Below are 18286 nucleotides of genomic sequence, written 5' to 3'. Positions count from 1 at the left end.
GCCCCTCACTCCCATGCTCACACCCACTACCTAGCCTTACTAGTATCAGCAACCCTTTTGTTCTCCGACCGCTACCTCCTGCCTTTCTAACTCACGCCATCTAGTTTCTGACTCCAGCAATCCACTGGGACAGCCTATCCATTGATCCTCGTCCTCAGATGTTCAGCTTCAACTCCAGAGCCGATCAATTATAACATAACCTTTCGTATACCTTCAACTCCCCTGCCCTTGGGTCACACTGTTTGACAAAACACACGAGATCCAGTTCTCCACCATTCCATGCCTATAGCTGTGTAGCTGAACTTGGCAGGAGAAACACACACAACTATGCTGACTGTTTTCACTTTCAGTACAGGGCCACAAACCTCAAGTGGATCCTTAACGCTGCCAAGTAATCGATGATACATGCTTAGTCTATCTCTCCCCCATTCTCTTAGAATAGGAGTCAGCAAATTACGGCCCATGAGCTGTATACCTGTTTTTGTAAATCAAATTTTATTGGAACACAACTATGGAAAAATCGGTGTATTTATTGTAATTTATGTCTGCTTTTGGGCTAAAATAGCAGAATTGAGTAGTTGTGACAGAGACTGCCCACAAAGCCTGAAATGTTGGGTTGGCCAAAAAGTTCGTTTGGGTTTTTCCAAATAAGATCTTACGGAAACCCGAATGAACTTTTTGGCCAAGCCAATATTTACCACCCTCTGGCCCTTTAAGATAAAGTTTGCTGACCCCAGCTTAGATGACAATTTCACACTTTCTCCTTTCTCTTCAATCCCCACTCTTGTCCTGTCAGCTGACTACCTTGCTTCCTACTTTGCTGAGGAAACAAACAACTGGAAGAGAGCTTTCAAAACTTCCTTCACTACAACCATCCCCAGTACCTGCCCCACATTTTCTCTTCTTTCTTGCTGTTATTATAGACGAACTATCCAAGCTCCTGTCTAAGCCAGTCTTTGTCCTTCTGCACTAGCTCCCAAGCCCCCTTGCTTACTCAGGGACACTGCTTCAGCAATTCTTCCCTCTCCTCACACATCAATTTCCATCCTCCGTAGGTACGTTCCTATCAGCACACAAATATATTTCTCCTGTCTCTTCTTGACTCCACTTCCCCTGGCAGCTACAGTTTCATTTCTCTGTTCATCCTTGAAGCAAAACTTGAAAGAATTCTCCATATGCACTGCCTCCAATTTTGCCCCTCTCCACTGAAACTGGTCAAGTCCAGGTCCCATATTTCCGCGGTGCTAAACCCAAAGGTGACGTCTCGGTCCTTATAGTACTTGGCTCGGCAGCAGCAGGTGACTAGGGAGCGCTCCCTCCTCCCTGATGCACTCCTACGCTTAGTTGCCTTGGTCTTCCTCCTACCTCACTTGTTCTATTTCCTGGTCTCCTTTCCTAGTTCTTCCTCTTCTCCTCAACCTCTTCAAGTCTCAGGGCTCAGTCTTTGGTTTTCTTCTCTTCTGTCTATAAACTTATACCAGTGAAGATTTCATCTGCTTTCATGACTTCAAATTCAACTATATGTCAACCACTCCCAGAGTTATGGTATCACCAGCCTCTCTTCAGTTTGCTGGATCCAAGACATATCTAACTCACTACACCCCAGACCAAACCCCTGATCTTCCCTGCCAGTCTTCCCCAAATGTCTCGGTTGAGGGCTGCTCCACTCTTCCAGTTTCTCAGCCCTCCAGGCACCGTTCTGACCGGCCTCCCCTCTCCCCCTGGGCAGGCACTACCCCTCGAAGGCACAGGCACGCCCCCCACCTCAGGGCCTCTGGTCTTGGCTTTAGCCAAGAACATCCGTATTTGAGAGCTGCTCAGCTAACTCCTTTCTTCAAGTCTTCGCTCAGGTCTCATCTTTGCAGTAAGACTTCCCTGGGCCACTGCATCCTGCACCCCATTCATCATTCCTGACTCCTTACACTGCTGTACTTTTCATCAAAGCTCTTTCCTCTTAACATGTACTTATAACGTATAGTCTTTATTCAGCCTCCCTCTGCTAGAATGTAAGCTCCACAAGAGTAGGGATCTTTATATTTTGTTCAGTGATGTATCCCAAACTCCTAGAACATTGCCTATCACAGAGCAGGCATTCAACAAATATTTGTTGAATGAGTGAACTGATTAGCAATGTCTACAGAGTGGGGTGTGGTGGGTTGAGATGGCCATAAATCCACAGATTCCACCCCAAGAGAGAGTAAATCACCCTCTGCTTGGCTAGCGCTGCCTACGGTATCACAGTGATATGAACACATACATGTCTGTCTCCCCTCCTGTCTGTGAATTGGCTATATCATGTTCATATGTGAATCCCCAGCATCTTGCACAGATATTTCAAATAATATATCAACTGTGAAAATGCTCTGTAGGGGGCTTCTCTGGTGGTGCAGTGGTTGAGAGTCCGCCTGCCGATGCAGGGGACACGGGTTCGTGCCCCGGTCCGGGAAGATCCCACGTGCCGCGGAGCGGCTAGGCCCATGAGCTATGGCCGCTGAGCCTGCGCGTCCAGAGCCTGTGCTCCACCCACAATGGGAGAGGCCACAACAGTGAGAGGTCCGCATACCACAAAAAAAAAAAAAAAAAAAAGCTCTGTAAACTGTGAAGTACAGTAGACATTAAAACATAGAATTACCATGATAGGTACAATACAGTACCTAACGACTGAATTTAACAACCTCCCAAAGTTATTTTTAGGACAGATGATAGCAAACGCATCCTGAAGCTATTGCCCTTACTCTTTACAGTTTTTTAAAAACCAGTTTACAGAGTAATCTAATTGATCTGAATTCAAACACATAGTACACTAGTTACAACCCTTTTGAGAATGAAGATGTTTAAATACAGAGTTGAATGTAAAATATTCTACCTGCCCATGTTGGATCTTTTTGGGTATTTACAGATTAATGATATTTCTTAAATATCCTATAACCACCAAAACAGGTCCAGTATATATATATATATATATATATATATATATATATATATTTTTTTTTTTTTTGCGGTACGCGGGCCTCTTACCGCTGTGGCCTCCCTTGTTGCGGAGCACAGGCTCCGGACACGCAGGCCCAGAGGCCATGGCTCACGGGCCCAGCCGCTCCGCGGCATGTGGGATCCTCCCGGATCAGGGCACGAACCCGCGTCCCCTGCATCGGCAGGCGAACTCTCAACCACTGTGCCACCAGGGAAGCCCCAGTATATATTTTTAACAGGCTTCTAGTTCTACGGATACTCCACAGAAATACTATTAAAATGTTTCTATTCCCAATTAACACGGGGAGGAAGCCATCATCCCCTTGTTAAAATCCCTAGGGCCACTTACTGCAATCTAACTTGTATCTAACTTTTCTAAATTAAGAGAAGAAAAAAAAAAACTTGGCAAGTTCCTCATCACAAAGAATTTAAAACTTTCTTATTTTACCTTTGTTTTACAGCAATTATCACAAGAAACATCTGGGTATTTCTTACAAAAATAAGGATTAAATCCATTTTCGCCAAAGTAAGCCAAAAGCTGTATTCTCCTGCATTCTGTTATATTTTCACAGTAATGTACCATACTATACAAATTATTGAAGTGAGTCTCTTTCGTATGATGGTTTCCATCTTTTTCCACTAAAAGAGATGAAGAACACAGTAAACATACTTATTAGAGTAGAAAAATAGAAAAGAATATCACAGAAATATTTAGAATAGGTTCATATAACTTTAAATATTAAATGAAATAAAATTATTCATAGCACTATATATCAACATGACATGAAGCTATATGATAATTAACTGAATATTTATGTTCATCTTCAAGATTGTAGTTTTGCAGGAATAAACATAGGTTGTCAGGAGTAGCTGAAAAAATTTTGCAACTCTTCATTATTCCCAACGATAAATATCTGAATTATATTTACTATATTTATCAGACAAGGATGTACTGAACCCAGCATCCAAAGCAAGCAGAGCATGGAGCCACGGCAGTGGGCTGTGCATCTCCCTGAGTATCTGGGATCAAAGTGGTTAAGCCAGTGGTTCTGAAACTATGTACCAAGGACCCCCCAGGGCTGGGGCGGCTGCTGCAATGAATTCACAGGGGTGCTGGCAGGTGTTTTAAATTTAAGAGAAACACAGCAATACCTGACATCTGTTGAACACCACACAAGCAACTAGTTGGAGGTAGTTTATGATGTGCTACTTTCCTTCTAATGACATTGTGAAGCTGAAATTTTGGCAGTTGCTATGATAAAAATAAGTACCTCCAAAAAATCAATGTGAAACAGGAAATGAGGGTGGCAGTGTCCAATCTGATTCCAAGGTCTGAGAACCACATGTACATACTTTTCATTTGTAAGCAATTGTTGTTAGTTAAAAATGAAATAAAAATTTTTTTTCCTGGTTTATGAGTATTACTTTTTTCAAATGGTTGCTAAGTGTTTAGCATTTAAATACTTACTAAATTATTTGGACCTAACTTAATATAGGTTCTGCTTAAAAACACAAATGGACACACTAAGTTTAAAAGTTTCATTTTTGCACTGAGAATTATCTTGGTATAGTGCAAGGGACATGGAATTTGCAATCAGATGAACCTGGATTCCATCAGGGCTCTGCCACTTACCTAGCTCTGTATCTCATTTTCCTCTTCCGTAAAATGAGGAGAATAATAGTAGTATCTTTTAGGGTTGTTGTGAAGATTAAATGAAGTGATATACGTAAAGCATTTAAGACAGCAGCATATAGTAAGTGGTAAGGAAACTATCATCATTATCACTACCCTTCCCCTTACCGCTGCGGCTGCTCTTGGGGGCAAGTTACAAAACCTTTCTGAAGCTCACTTTTCTCATGGGACTACCTCAAAAACTAGTGGTTACAAGCAAATAAGGTGAACATTACTTGGCACAGAGCTTGGTAAGTGCCATTTCCCGTGCTCAGTATCTCTACCAGAGTTCATTCAAAAGTGGTCTCAAAACAGGCAATTTTACTTTTTTATCTATTAGAAGGGGACTGGTTCAATAAACATGGAATACCATACTATGGAACTCTATGTAGTCAAGCTATGTGTACTAGTTGGAGTCATAATTACACCCTAGTGTTGACTGGAAAAAAAATCAGGTCAACATATACATATTAAAAAAGCACATTTATATAATAACTATAAATAGAGTATAACCTTTAAAAATTGTGAATCACTACGCTGTACACCTGAAACTTATATAATACTGTAAATCAACTACATCTTAGGGGAAAAAAAAGCACATATAATGGAATCGCATTTATATTGTAAAAAACCCTGCATTTGGGAAAGGTAAATATCAAATATAAGATATTGCCTAACTCCAATGAAGAGGTAAAGGGATGAGATAGGAGAGGGCTATGTAGGGGTTTTATTTCCTAACCTGGACGGTGGTACGTGACAGTTCATTATTTTTTTCCATTTTACCTTTCTGCATGCTTGAAATTTGTTATATACCAGGATGCATGCAGAAATTGGGCCTGGAAGGATACAAAGGAAATCAGTAACTGGAGTTATTTCTTAGGGCAGGACTGCATATGAGGCATGATTTGGAAATTTTTCAGTCCTCAACACATCTGTATCATTTGAATTTTACATAACAAGCATGTAATACTTTTATCGTAAACATGAATTAAAATAAAACTTCCGTATCTCTCTAAGTGCCTCTATTTTAAGGAAAACTGGACCTAAAACACCACAACTGCAGGGGTAGATGACAAAAACGAGACCGAGGAGGACAGCATGTGTCCCCAATGGAGCTCAGCTTACTTAGTATAAGCCTCTTCAGTCTGGTCACATCGTGGTAGGTATAGAAGAGCAGGCAGTGAGAGATTTCCCCATCTCTTCCAGCTCTGCCAGATTCTTGGTAGTAACCCTCCACGGATTTAGGGAGGGATGCATGGATCACAAATCGCACATCAGGTTTGTCAATCCCCATTCCAAATGCAATCGTCGCACAGATAACCTGATGTAAAAGCAAAAGCCTATTAGACTCATAATGCATTTAAAGGAACATTTTTTAAATCAATCAATCAATTAATTTTTGGCTGCATTAGGTCTTTGTTGCTGCGCGCGGGCTTCTTTAGTTGCATTGAGCGGGGGCTACTCTTCGTTGTGGTGTGTGGGCTTCTCATTGTGGTGGCTTCTCTTGTTGCGGAGCATGGGCTCTAGGCACACGGGCTTCAGTAGTTGTGGCTCACGGGCTCTAGAGCACAGGCTCAGTAGTTGTGGCGCACGGGCTTAGTTCCTCCGCAGCATGTGGGATCTTCCCAGATCAGGGCTCAAACCCGTGTCCCCTGCACTGGCAGGCGGATTCTTAACCACTGCGCCACCAGGGAAGCCCTAAAGGAACATTTTAATAATAGATGCTTCTAGAAGCTTTATCTTCTATCTTACTTTAAAATGTACTCTATATAAGAGTCTAATATCTTAACTTGGTTCCATTATTTAGCATGACTAATATGAGATTTTCATATTGATAATTTGCAGTTCTATTCAGACCCAAGAAAGTAAAGAGAAGCTCGGTGTGGCAGGCACTTGCTTGTGTGATTTGGGGCTATCACCAAGGGAGCCAGGATCAGCAGCAGTCGCCTCCTGATGTGTTACCACTGTTTGCTTTCGTATGTTTTTTTTTTTTTGCGATATGCGGGCCTCCCACCGCTGCGGCCTTCCCCACTGCGGAGCACAGGCTCCGGACATGCAGGCTCAGCGGCCATGGCTCATGGACCCAGCCGCTCCACGGCATGTGGGATCCTCCTGGACCGGGGCATGAACCCGTGTCCCCTGCACCGGCAGGCAGACTCCCAACCACTGCGCCACCAGGGAAGCCCTCTCGTATGTTTTTGATATGGAGGTGTGGGAGTGTGGCTCACCCAGCCATGATACCCCTGTTGCCTCGGTAACTGTGTTTCTCAGGAGCTCTGGTTGTTCCCAGGGCTTGGGCTTTTAGAGGTCACTGCTGCTAGATTTTCCAATGACTCAGGAACAGCGGCGTTCTCACCTGCTCCAGGTGAGAACTTACTATCCGTTTTTCCAGTGGTAGCAAGTGATCACACACCAGCTCCTTTTATTCATCAGCTAATTTCAGAGTCAAAACTTGTGAAAACTGTATTGGAACTCGTGGGCAAAAGTCTGAGAGTTGCTTATACTAGGGAAAAAAAAAAGGCTGGAGACCGTGGATCTTGGTCTATGCAAATTACTCAGTGGAAGCAAGGTGATAGGTAAATTTCAGGAGCTTGATATATCAGTTTTTAGTAAAAAATCTCTTTCAAGCCTATCCATTTCAGTGGCAAATTTAGGACCTATAACCCAGCCAAAAATATTATATCTCCAGGCAAAATTACATTACACAAATAAAGCTGCAATGCTTTTTTTACCACCTAAAAAAATGAATTGCTACTTCAAAAATAGTATTTCAAAAGCAACTGGACGATCTGGCAGCCAGACTGAGGCTAATGACATGATTTCAGTAACTGTAAGTACCACAGCTAGGAACTGCACGCCGTGGATGGCAGACGGCGGGTGCTCATCAACGCTGGAGATGCTGGTGGCCTGTACTTTAGGTCAGCCATCCGTCTAAATTTATGGCTCTGCTATCAAAGGCAAATCTCCTTGGAAAGAGAAAGTCTACTGTAGTCTCTAGAGGTGGGAGAGCAGGTGGAGAGGCTGTAAAGCAAGGTGTGTCAGCCCATAGGCGCACAGGTTTCCAAGAAGCCTGGGTGCATCTCCCAAGGTCGGGTGAGCACAGGGCTGTGAGGGAGGCTGCAGGCTCATGAGGTGACTATGATACCAATGCCTTCGGAGACTCTTTACTTCTTATAACTGGGAACACTGGCTTTGTGGAGTTGTTAATTCCTTCTTTATTTCTGTGTTGCTTTTAAAACTTCAGGCTAGGGACTTCCCTGGTGGCACAGTGGTTAAGAACCTGCCTGTCTACGCAGCCCTGGTCCGGGAAGATCCCACATGCTGCAGAGCAACTAAGCCCGTGCGCCGCAACTACTGAGCCCATGTGCCACAACTATTGAAGCCTGCACTCTCAACCACTGTGCCACCAGGGAAGCCCAATCATCAGTGTTATTTTTAATAGTAAATAGCTTAAATGTCCTGAGAGCATGATTGGTTACATTATGGTACATCCCTGCCATTAAAAAATGGTTTATGAAGAAATTTTTAATGATATGAAAATGTTCGAATGTTAATGATGGATAAATGTAGGGGAAAATATAATTCAAAAGTGTGTAATCTCGGGCTTCCCTGGTGGCGCAGTGGTTAAGAATCCGCCTGCCAATGCAGGGGACACGGGTTTGAGCCCCAGTCCGGGAAGATCCCACATGCCGCGGAGCGGCTGGGCCCGTGAGCCATGGCCGCTGAGCCTGCGTGTCCGGAGCCTGTGCTCCACAACGGGAGAGGCCACAACAGTGAGAGGCCCGCATACCGCAAAAAAACAAAAACAAAAACAAAAACAAAACACTGATGTAAATTCCACACCCATGTTTCAGATTTGAGGCTCTTAAATATGGTCTACCACATTGTTTTCCAGAAAGGCTCTCACGAGTACTACAGGAAATCGTCTCTGACAACACTGTCCCCGACAGTTAATAAAAGTTTGCTAATACAAGAGATAAACATGATCTCACTGTTTTAAATTTTAATTCCTTTGATTATTAGCAAAATTGCACTTAAAAAATTTGTATTTAGCCCTCTGTAGTTCCTCCTTTCCAACAGTTTCTTGATAGTCTTGAGTAATTTACTATTTGAGAAATGTTTTTCTTCTCACATTTTTACAAGCTCTTCATTATGTTTTATTTGAGGAAGCTATAGTTCCCATTTTGCTGTTGCCTTTAATTTTTTTCTACAGATATAGAAGTGTTTAGTTGTTTAGGTTTTTAATCATTTCTAGCAATTACTTCCTTTTGAGCTGTTTTTAAGCTTAGGTTCTCTTTCACTCAGCGTGCATACATTTAAAAATATCTGTACCTTTATTTACCTATAATAAACTTTGATATGAGGACTCAGAACAACTCTCCCCATCAGGTAACCAGTACGACTAGTTGAAAAATCTTCCTTTCCTAATTAATTTTGAATGCCTTCCTTATCATATATTGTTTTTACCTGTTTTCCAGTCTATTTCTGGATTTCTGTTCCATTGATCTTTAATGTATTGCAAAGCCAGTGTTCGTGTGTTATTATTTTCTTGCCAAATTCTTTTGGTTATTTTCACTTGAATATTCTTCCAGGCAAACTTTGGGAAAAGTTTATCAAAGGAAGAAAACACTGCAATTTTGATTAGCTACATATTAATTTGGGAAGAATGCCTTCTAGTTATGTCAGTGAACATAAACCAGTATTTTACATATCTGAAAAAGCCTTTCTATTGTTTCCGACATAAATGACAATGAGCTGGCGTGAAACTCTTAAGTCCCAGCCTTTCCTCTTCTGATTCTGGAGATAGTTCGCTTCTGTTTTTTTAATTTAGTGTAACTGTCTCAGGCATGTCTATTACTCGTTCTTTTTTTTAAAACTGTATTTATTGATTGATTGATTTTGGGCTGCATTGGGTCTTCGTTGCTGTGTGCAGGCTTTCTCTAGTTGCAGCGAGTGAGGTCTACATTTCATTGCGGTGCGTGGGTTTCTCATTGCAGTGGCTTCTCTTGTTGTGGAGCATGGGCTCTAGCACGCGGGCTTCAGTAGTTGCAGCACGTGGGCTCAGCAGTTGTGGCTCACAGGCTCTAGAGCGCAGGCTCGCTCTTTGTGGTGCACGGGCTTAGTTGGTCCGCGGCATGTGGGATATTCCCGGACCAGGGATTGAACCCGTGTCCCCTGCATTGGCAGGCGGACTCTTAAGCACTGCGCCACCAGGGAAGTCCCTCTCGTTCTTTGTTGAGTAACCTATTTTTTTATCTTCATGTATACAATTTCTTATAACTGTAAATCAAGCAAAATGTTCTGAACTATGTCTACATGTAAGTTATTCCCCAGTGATCTTGAGATAACTCTTAAATTTGTTACATATTTGTTATGTATTTATTTATAATACCTTTGACTACTCTATTGATCTCAACTATCTCTATTTCATTTTTGGGTATACTTACTATTCTTAGGCTGAACCCCTACTCTCCCAGCTACCAATAATTTTTTTGGTTTTTTCTGTTCAATTTTCATATGTTTTTTTTCCCTTCACATTCTCAAGTTATTCACTACATCACTGATTCAAACGTCTGCATTGAATTGAACCATTTGTGTCTTGATATATAATTCTATTTGTTTTATTTTTCTTGTATTTTCTTATCTGGATAAACTGACTTTTTATTTATCATCTCAGCCTCTTCAAACATCTTCTTATGGCAAACTGTTTCTAGTTCATTTAAGTCAAGTCTTCTTAAATCTTTCTGAGGATATTAAGCTGATATCCTCTAAGATTTCCTTTTGTTTTCCCTCAGGAAATAATTTTGGGAGATACTTTTCCTTCTGAATCTTCACAGTAATGATTTCTTTTTTTTGTGAGCTGAAAACTTCATAGGCTACAAAAAAATTATTAGTCATTCTCCTCAAATTCATCCTTGTATGTAGAGAGATCTATCCAAGTTTCATATTTGCCACAGTATGGGATGCCCTAGAATGTTCTTGCTTCCTTCTTGATCTACTTGGGTGATAAATTTATCCTCTCAGAAGTAGATGCTCAACATCATTAGTTATTAGGGAATGCAAACAAAAATCACAACGAGATACCACTTTACATACACTAGGATGGATATAGTAAAAAAAAGACAATGATAAGTGTTGGTGAGATGGAGACAATGGGAACCTCATACATTGCTGGTAGGAATGCAGAATTTTGCAGCTGCTTTGCAAAACAGTTTGGCAGTTCCTCAAAAAGTTAAACAGAGTTTCCATATGACTGAGCAATTCCAATCTTACATCTACCCAAGAGAACTGAAAACATGTTCACACAAAAACCTGTACAGAAATGTTCACAGACGCATTATTCACAATAGTCAAAAAGTGGATACAGGGACTTCCCTGGTGGCGCAGTGGTTAAGAATCTGCCTGCCAATGCAGGGGACACGGGTTCGAGCCCTGGTCTGGGAAGATCCCACATGCTGCAGAGCAACTAAGCCAGCGTGCCACAACTACTGAGCCTGCGCTCTAGAGCCCGCGAGCCACAGCTACTGAACCCGCGCGCCTAGAGCCTGTGCTCCACGGCAAGAGAAGCCACCGCAATAAGAAGCCCGCGCACCGCAATGAAGAGTAGCCCCCGCTCGCTGCAACTAGAGAAAGCCCGCACACAGCAACAAAGACCCAATGCAGCCCCCCCCCAAAAAAAAAAAAAGAAAAAAGGAAAAAAAAGTGGATACAACTCAAATGTCTACCAACTGATGAATGGATAACAAACTGTGGTACTTCCATACAATGGAATATTATCCAGCCACAAAAAGGAGTGACGTACTGATACATGCTACAATATGGATAAATCTTGAAAACATGCTAAGTAAGAGAAATCAGTCACAGAAGAACACATTTTGTATGATTCCATTTATATGAAATGTCCAGAATAGGAAACTCTATAGAGACAGATTAGTAGTAGTTAATAGATTAGTGGTTGCCAAGGACCGGGTGTTAGGGGAGTGAGGAGTGACTGCTAGTAGATATGGGGTTTCTTTCTGGGATCATGAAATGTTCTGGCATCAGACAGTGGTGACAGTTGCATGACCTTGTGAATGTACTAAACTCCACTGACTTGTAAACTTTGGAAGGGGGAATTGTATGGTATGTGAATTACATCTCAATAAAAAGTTTTTTTGATTTAAGAAAGAAAAAGTGGTTTCCCTGGTGGCGCAGTGGTTAAGAATCCACCTGCCAGTGCAAGGGACATGGGTTCGAGCCCTAGTCCAGGAAGATCCCACATGCCGCGGAGCAACTAAGCCCGTGCGCCGTAACTACTGAGCCTGCATTCTACAGCCCGCGAGCCATGACTACTGAGCCTGTGTACCACAACTACTGAGCCCACGTGCCACAACTACTGAAGCCCGTGTGCCTAGAGCCCATGCTCCACAACAAGAGAAGCCACCCCAGTGAGAAGCCCGAGCACTGCAACGAAGAGTAGCCTCTGCTCACCACAACTAGAGAAAGCCTGCATGCAGCAATGAAGACCCAACGCAGCCAAAAACAAACAAACAAATAAATAAAATAAATTTTAAAAAAAGAAAGAAAAAGCAATTTTAGATGTCTCAAAAAAATCAGTTTTTAAATCTGCCTTATTTTGATGTTTACTACCTTTAAGGTGAAAACAATTTTCATCCTACATGTACAAGGTGGCTTATGTACTATAAAATATTGTTTCCTTTGTTTATTTTTAAAAATGTTACCTGGCAGCCATCCTGATTAATCCACTTGTGCTGTACTTCATCTCTGGCAGAGTCACTGAGGCCAGCATGATACGCCAGAGCAGCGAGACCATCTTTCTGTAATGTGTCAGCCACTGTGTCACATTCTCGCCTGGAAAGGCAGTAAATTATCCCTGAGTCATCTGCCAAGAAACCAAACAGTATTGTGAAATGAGGACTTTTAACATAAATAACACAACCTACATTATGTTCTCAGAAATATCTGAATTGTAAACAGAGGTATAGTTTTCTCCATAGTTTTCTTACAGCAGAGGAAAACCACATAGGTAGAATAAGTCAAGCAATGGATCACGTGCACTGGAAATGACAAGATTTAACTTTTAATCCTGTCCCTCCAAATAACTCCTTAGGTAGACCTGGAGGAACCCTGGGCTCTGTTTCACACTTGCTATAAAATGGAAAGGCACTCTTCACGAACTGTAGAAAGCATATGGCAATACCTATCAAGAGCCTTAGAAATGCTCCTATTTTTTTTTTTTTTTTTTTTTGCGGTACGCAGGCCTCTCACTGCTGTGGCCTCTCCTGTTGCGGAGCACAGGCTCCGGACGCACAGGCTCAGCGGCCATGGCTCACAGGCCTAGCCGCTCTGCGCCATGTGGGATCTCCCCGGACCAGGGCACGAACCCGTGTCCCCTGCATCGGCAGGCGGACTCTCAACCACTGCGCCACCAGGGAAGCCCAATACTCCTAACTTTTGATTCAGTTTCTTTCTAGGAAACAAATCTAGGAAATAAAGTGATCCAAGGACTTATTATATAAGAAGTTTTGTTTATAATTTTTAAAATTAGAAAAATCTTAAGGGCTAGCATTAGGACAATAATTAAGAAAGGAATTTATAAACTAAAACAAATTGCAACTATTAAGTGTTTTCTAAGTTTTTAAAACGACATGAGAAAATGTTTAAAATATAAAACAGGGTAAAGGTAGAAACACTGTAGATACAGTATGCTAATGGAAAGAAAAATGCATACAAAAATTATTGGAAGGAAATAAACCAAAATGGTAACAGTGATTTGTCCTATGGTGAGGCTTGTCTTTTGATTCTTTCTTTTTTTTTGTTGCTTTCTAAATTCTCTTCACTATATTTCTTGCTGTTTGTATGTATGCTATTTTTAAAATCAAAAAATAAAAGGTATTAAAGAAAAAGTCATCTCTCTGTGGCAGAGCCAAAGATACAGATACACACACAAGCTATTATTTATATTAGGTGCCTGGGAGAGAGGGGGACTGGAAAAGGAAATTACTGACTTTTTCTTGGTCTATCTCTGCATTGTTTGATTTATTCAAACAAATACGTATACTAATTAAAGAAAATGAAATAGAGATGTTTAACAAAAAAATTCTCCATGGAAAAGTAGAAAAGAGGTTACATGGAAAACTACCATGAATTTCAGAATCTCATTTTAGTTAATATAACTCAAGGGCAGACACACTTGGGAGAAGGCACTAAAACAGAGCTGTGTAATTCATTAACTGATAGAAGCCAGAGGAAAGACAGTGAAACCATGAATTACAATACAGGTGTGTAGGAGGGAGTATTTAATATACTTTTTGTTAGGGTTTATTGTTAACAAACCAAATGAGATTTTATAATTTCCAGAATTGAGAGAGTTGCAATATTCTGCTCTATGAATAGCAAGTTAATGCTATCATAATGAGAAAAGAAATGTTTAATATGCAATTTTATATATTTAATTGTGGTACTAAAAAGACACTTATTACTTCTAGACATGATTTATCACATGGCTGTACTCACGTGGGTGATGCTTTCTGATCCATTCTAAGCAATCAAATGCCACCTTTTTTGGTTTTTTGGGTAACACGTAGTATTTTAGATTATGTCTGTTGAAGCTCATGCTAAACCTAAAAGAAGTCGCAAACGTAAAATTTTGTTATTATGAGAAAATATAGTTTTAGCCATCTTCAAAAATTAAATGCTGATTTTCCACCATGCAAACCTAATTATCAAGTTGTCTTAAAGTGAATGTAGCTACTGGCAGCTTACATGATAAAACACAGATGGAAGTTAGGTTAAGGATTAAGAATGGTGATAAGGAGGCAGTGTCTACGGGACTAGTTATTAACAAAGAATCAGAAGGAATGCAGAAGAGAAAAACCTGTAGAAAAGACAGCAGCCAGTCTCTAAGATGAGGTGGATTAAAAGCAGAGATGGCTAAAACGTTATTTAAAAGATTAAGAAAATCATAGAGAAAACATACATAACTTTAGGCCACCAACCCCCCCAAATTTTGACTGTGTACAGAAGAGTGAGGAACTGGTTGCAGGGCTGCAGGAGCTCAAGCCTGCAGACCCTGATCTCTGTACTTTGGCTGTGTGCCCAAGGGGAGTGTGGCTGACTCTGAGACAGATGTGCTCCTCTTTCTCCGGCCTTTTGCTCTTGGTCCCACACTTCCTCCCACTTCCTTAGTGAGCTCTTCCTCTCCATTATCTCCTTTCTTGTGCTTCAGTCTCTTCTGTGAACTCTTCCCTTTTATCTCTGCATATGTTCTAGGACCCCCAATCCTAAAACCAACAAAAGCTTCTCTTGAACCTACATACATTCCACTGCAGCTGGCATCCCTCCTCGTTCCTTCCCTCCAAAGGCAAGTTTCTAAGAAGACTCATGCCCCCAACCAACCAACCATACATCCAATTTCAACTCTCATCATTTCCATTCTGGCTTTCGCCATTACCATTCTGCCAAAATTGTTTTAGCAAAGCTTTTATTTACTTATTTTGTGGCCGCACCACGCGGCAGGCGGGATCCTAGTTCCCCGATCAGGGATGGAATCCGCACCCCTTGCGGTGGAAGCGCACAGACTTAATCACTGGACCACCAGGGAAATCCTATCAAAGCTTTTAAAAACTGAAGGGTAAGGGAATTGTCACAGGGCCCTTGGCCCTGACGACACCCTCCAGCTGTGCCAGGTTCCAACATTGCCACAGAAAGGAGAGAGAACACTATCTAATGAGTTAAAGTTAGAGCACAAAGACATCTCAGTGCCTGGGTGGACGGAAGGAAACAAAGAGACCATGAACAGCAATAACCTGTGGCAAGGAGGTTGCCTCTAGACAGGGGGTGGGGATCAGAGGGAGGAAAGATGGGGAATAAAACCATTGCCTTTCTGTCTTTGTATCTAAGTCCAAGCTAGATGGGTCCAGGTTTTGTTGCCATTGATAAGATAAGCATTTAGTTTTAGGACTAAAGAACGCAACACTTCACATGTGGAGGGCAGTAGTCGTGTTCCTGAAGGGGCTGCAATACAGATAAGAAGGCCATGCAGTAGGCAGTGGTTCTTTCAACTGTGCAGGTAATCTTTCAACTGTGTCTGGTGCATGCACTGGTCTGTAAGTTAGTTAGTTACTTATTTATTTATTTATGGCTGCGTTGGGTCTTTGTTGCTGTGTGTGGGCTTTCTCTAGTTGCGGCGAGTGGGGGCTACTCTTTGTTGCAGTACGCGGGCTTCTCATTGTGATGGCTTCTCTTGTTGCGGAGCACGGGCTCTAGGCATGCAGGCTTCAGTAGTTGTGGCACGTGGGCTCAGCAGTTGTGGCACGTGGGCTCAGTAGTTGTGGCACGTGGGCTTAGTAGTTGTGGCTCGTGGGCTTAGTTGCTCCGTGGCACGTGGGATCTTCCTGGACCAGGGCTTGAACCCGTGTCCCCTGCACTGGCAGGCGGATTCTTAACCACTGCGCCACCAGGGAAGCCCCACGCACGCTGGTCTTTTGTCAGACCTCATTCTCTTACCTCTCCACGCGGTTGGCTATCCTTACCGAAAACTCTATTAGTGCTCACACCCGTGGGGTTTCTCCCCCTTACCTCTCTGACTTCTTCCTCTCCTTCTCTCCTTTCCTTGCTTACTCCTTAAGTGAGAATCACCCCCCAAAATGCTTGGCTCTTCTTTCTTCTTCCCCTATATTACCTTCTTCAGGGACCTCACTCTCACTGCTTTAAACAGCATCAAATATCATTCCTGCGAGTCCCAACTTGCACCCCAGCTTAGACCTCTTTTCAGAGTTCTAAACCACAGTCCAACTTCTTTCAGGTCAGTGGTCTAAAGTTGGGGTGTGCATACCCCTAGGGTTCACAAAGACTTTCCAAAGGTACATGAGCAAAGACAATTTTAAAGGAATCAATTTCCAGATCCTCTGTTTTCACACTTACGAATTTCCCCCTAAAGATGGATCTGAGAATGCCTGTAGTCAGGACTCCCTGCTTGTTACTCCTACCCTGTTTTTTCCTTTTACAATTGTCTCTCACTTTTGGAAAACAAACAAATTTTACTTTTCACCCATTCTCAACTTTACCACTGTGCATTGTTTTGGACATAAAAACCTCCAGTACACCAAATAAAACAAATTGAAATATAGTATGGGTGTAGATGAAACTTTCTCTAATCCAAATACCAGAAACTCTTGGTAGGGCTTCTTGTCTCTAAGTGTTTTACATTATTTCTGTTAAGAGTAAAGTATAACATCAGGAATAAAGTATTTTGGCCTTTATTGGGGTGTTCTGATTTCCGATATACTGAGAGTAAGGTGGTGGGAGAGAAGATGATCCTCACTTTATGAAGTTGCTTCTTTCATTCCAATTGTCATAAAATGCATTACTCTGAGGGTCTTGTGAGACTACTGTTGAACAATACTTTGAAACCATCCCTCTTAAGGTATCATTTAGGGTTTCCCTGGTGGTGCAGTGGTTAAGAATCCACCTGCCAATGCAGGGAACACGGGTTCAAGTCCTGGTCCGGGAAGATCCCACATGCCGTGGAGCAACTAAGCCCACACACCACAACTACTGAGCCTGCACTCTAGAGCCTGCGAGCCACAACTACTGAGCCCGTGTGCCACAACTACTGAAGCCTGCACGCCTAGAGCCCATGCTCCGCAACAAGAGAAGCTACTGCAGTGAGAACCCCGTGTACCACAACAAAGAGTAGCCCCCGCTCGCTGCAACTACAGAGAGCCCACGCGCAGCAATGAAGACCCAACGCAGCCAAAAATAAATAAATAAATAAATAAAATGTTTAAAAAATGCTGAAGAATATCCATTAAAAAAAAAGATATCATTTCTATGTACAAAACACTTAGAGATCTTTTAGTGCTTGAAATGGCAGAAGAATGTGTAGCAGATTGTGGCAAAAAAGACGGTAGATAAAGGACTTGATATGCCCATAGACTCTTTTTTTTTTTTTTGCGGTACGCGGGCCTCTCACTGTTGTGGCCTCTCCCGTTGCGGAGCACAGGCTCCGGACACGCAGGCTCAGCGGCCATGGCTCACGGGCCCAGCCGCTCCGCGGCATGTGGGATCTTCCCGGACTGGGGCACGAACCCGTGTCCCCTGCATCGGCAGGCAGACTCTCAACCACTGTGCCACCAGGGAAGCCCGCCCATAGACTCTTCTGATTGTTCTGTTATTTACAATCACTGCCACAGCAAAGGAAACTGCAGTCCTGATAAAATTAAGGCATAAAAAGAATTGCCCAGGAATACAAATGATGTAGATATTCTTGAAACTTATTTGATATGATTTGGGCTTAAGTTGGGAATGGTGCATGTGTCTGTCTCCCTACCAATAGGAATGCTGAAATGATTATACACAAGAATGGCTTTACTGCTCTTCCCTACAAATTACACTTTAATTTCAGAACCATGTTTTATACATTAAAAAAAAAAAGTTTTGGGTCAAAAAAAGAAAGACAACAGCAAGTGCTGGTGGAATCAGAACCCACTATACCACCGGCGGGAATGTAAAATGGTGCAGCCACTTTGGGAAACAGTCTGGCAAAAGGTTAAAACAGTCCTCAAAAGGTTAAAAATAGTCACCATACGACCCAAGAATTCCACTCCTGGGTATATACCCAAGAGAAATGAAAATACAGGT

General features: G+C 42.2%; 1 protein-coding gene across 31 annotated transcripts in view; it reads right to left on the bottom strand.

The window, feature by feature from the left end:
• BLM (BLM RecQ like helicase) overlaps window positions 1-18286 on the bottom strand; it is a 169672-nt gene that overhangs the window by 39976 nt on the left and 111410 nt on the right. For 26 of the 31 annotated variants that reach the window (XR_007475457.1, XR_007475459.1, XR_004475940.2 and 23 more), the window contains 4 exons: window positions 14159-14265; window positions 12364-12524; window positions 5768-5963; window positions 3419-3609 (listed from right to left, as the gene is read on the bottom strand). Coding sequence is in view for 8 of the 31 variants with exons in the window: in XM_049705757.1 (XP_049561714.1) it covers window positions 3419-3609; window positions 5768-5963; window positions 12364-12524; window positions 14159-14265 (655 nt within the window). In the remaining 23 variants the exon portion in view is untranslated. Of the gene's footprint in view, window positions 1-3418; window positions 3610-5767; window positions 5964-12363; window positions 12525-14158; window positions 14266-18286 lie in introns of those variants that run through there. The other 5 variants (XM_049705762.1, XM_049705761.1, XM_049705763.1 and 2 more) reach the window with 3 other exon arrangements.

This window comes from Orcinus orca, chromosome 2, assembly GCF_937001465.1.
Source record: "Orcinus orca chromosome 2, mOrcOrc1.1, whole genome shotgun sequence".
NCBI classification, from domain to species: domain Eukaryota; kingdom Metazoa; phylum Chordata; class Mammalia; order Artiodactyla; family Delphinidae; genus Orcinus; species Orcinus orca.
Note: the sequence above shows the minus strand (reverse complement) of the source record. Positions and strands in the feature narration are given on the sequence as shown.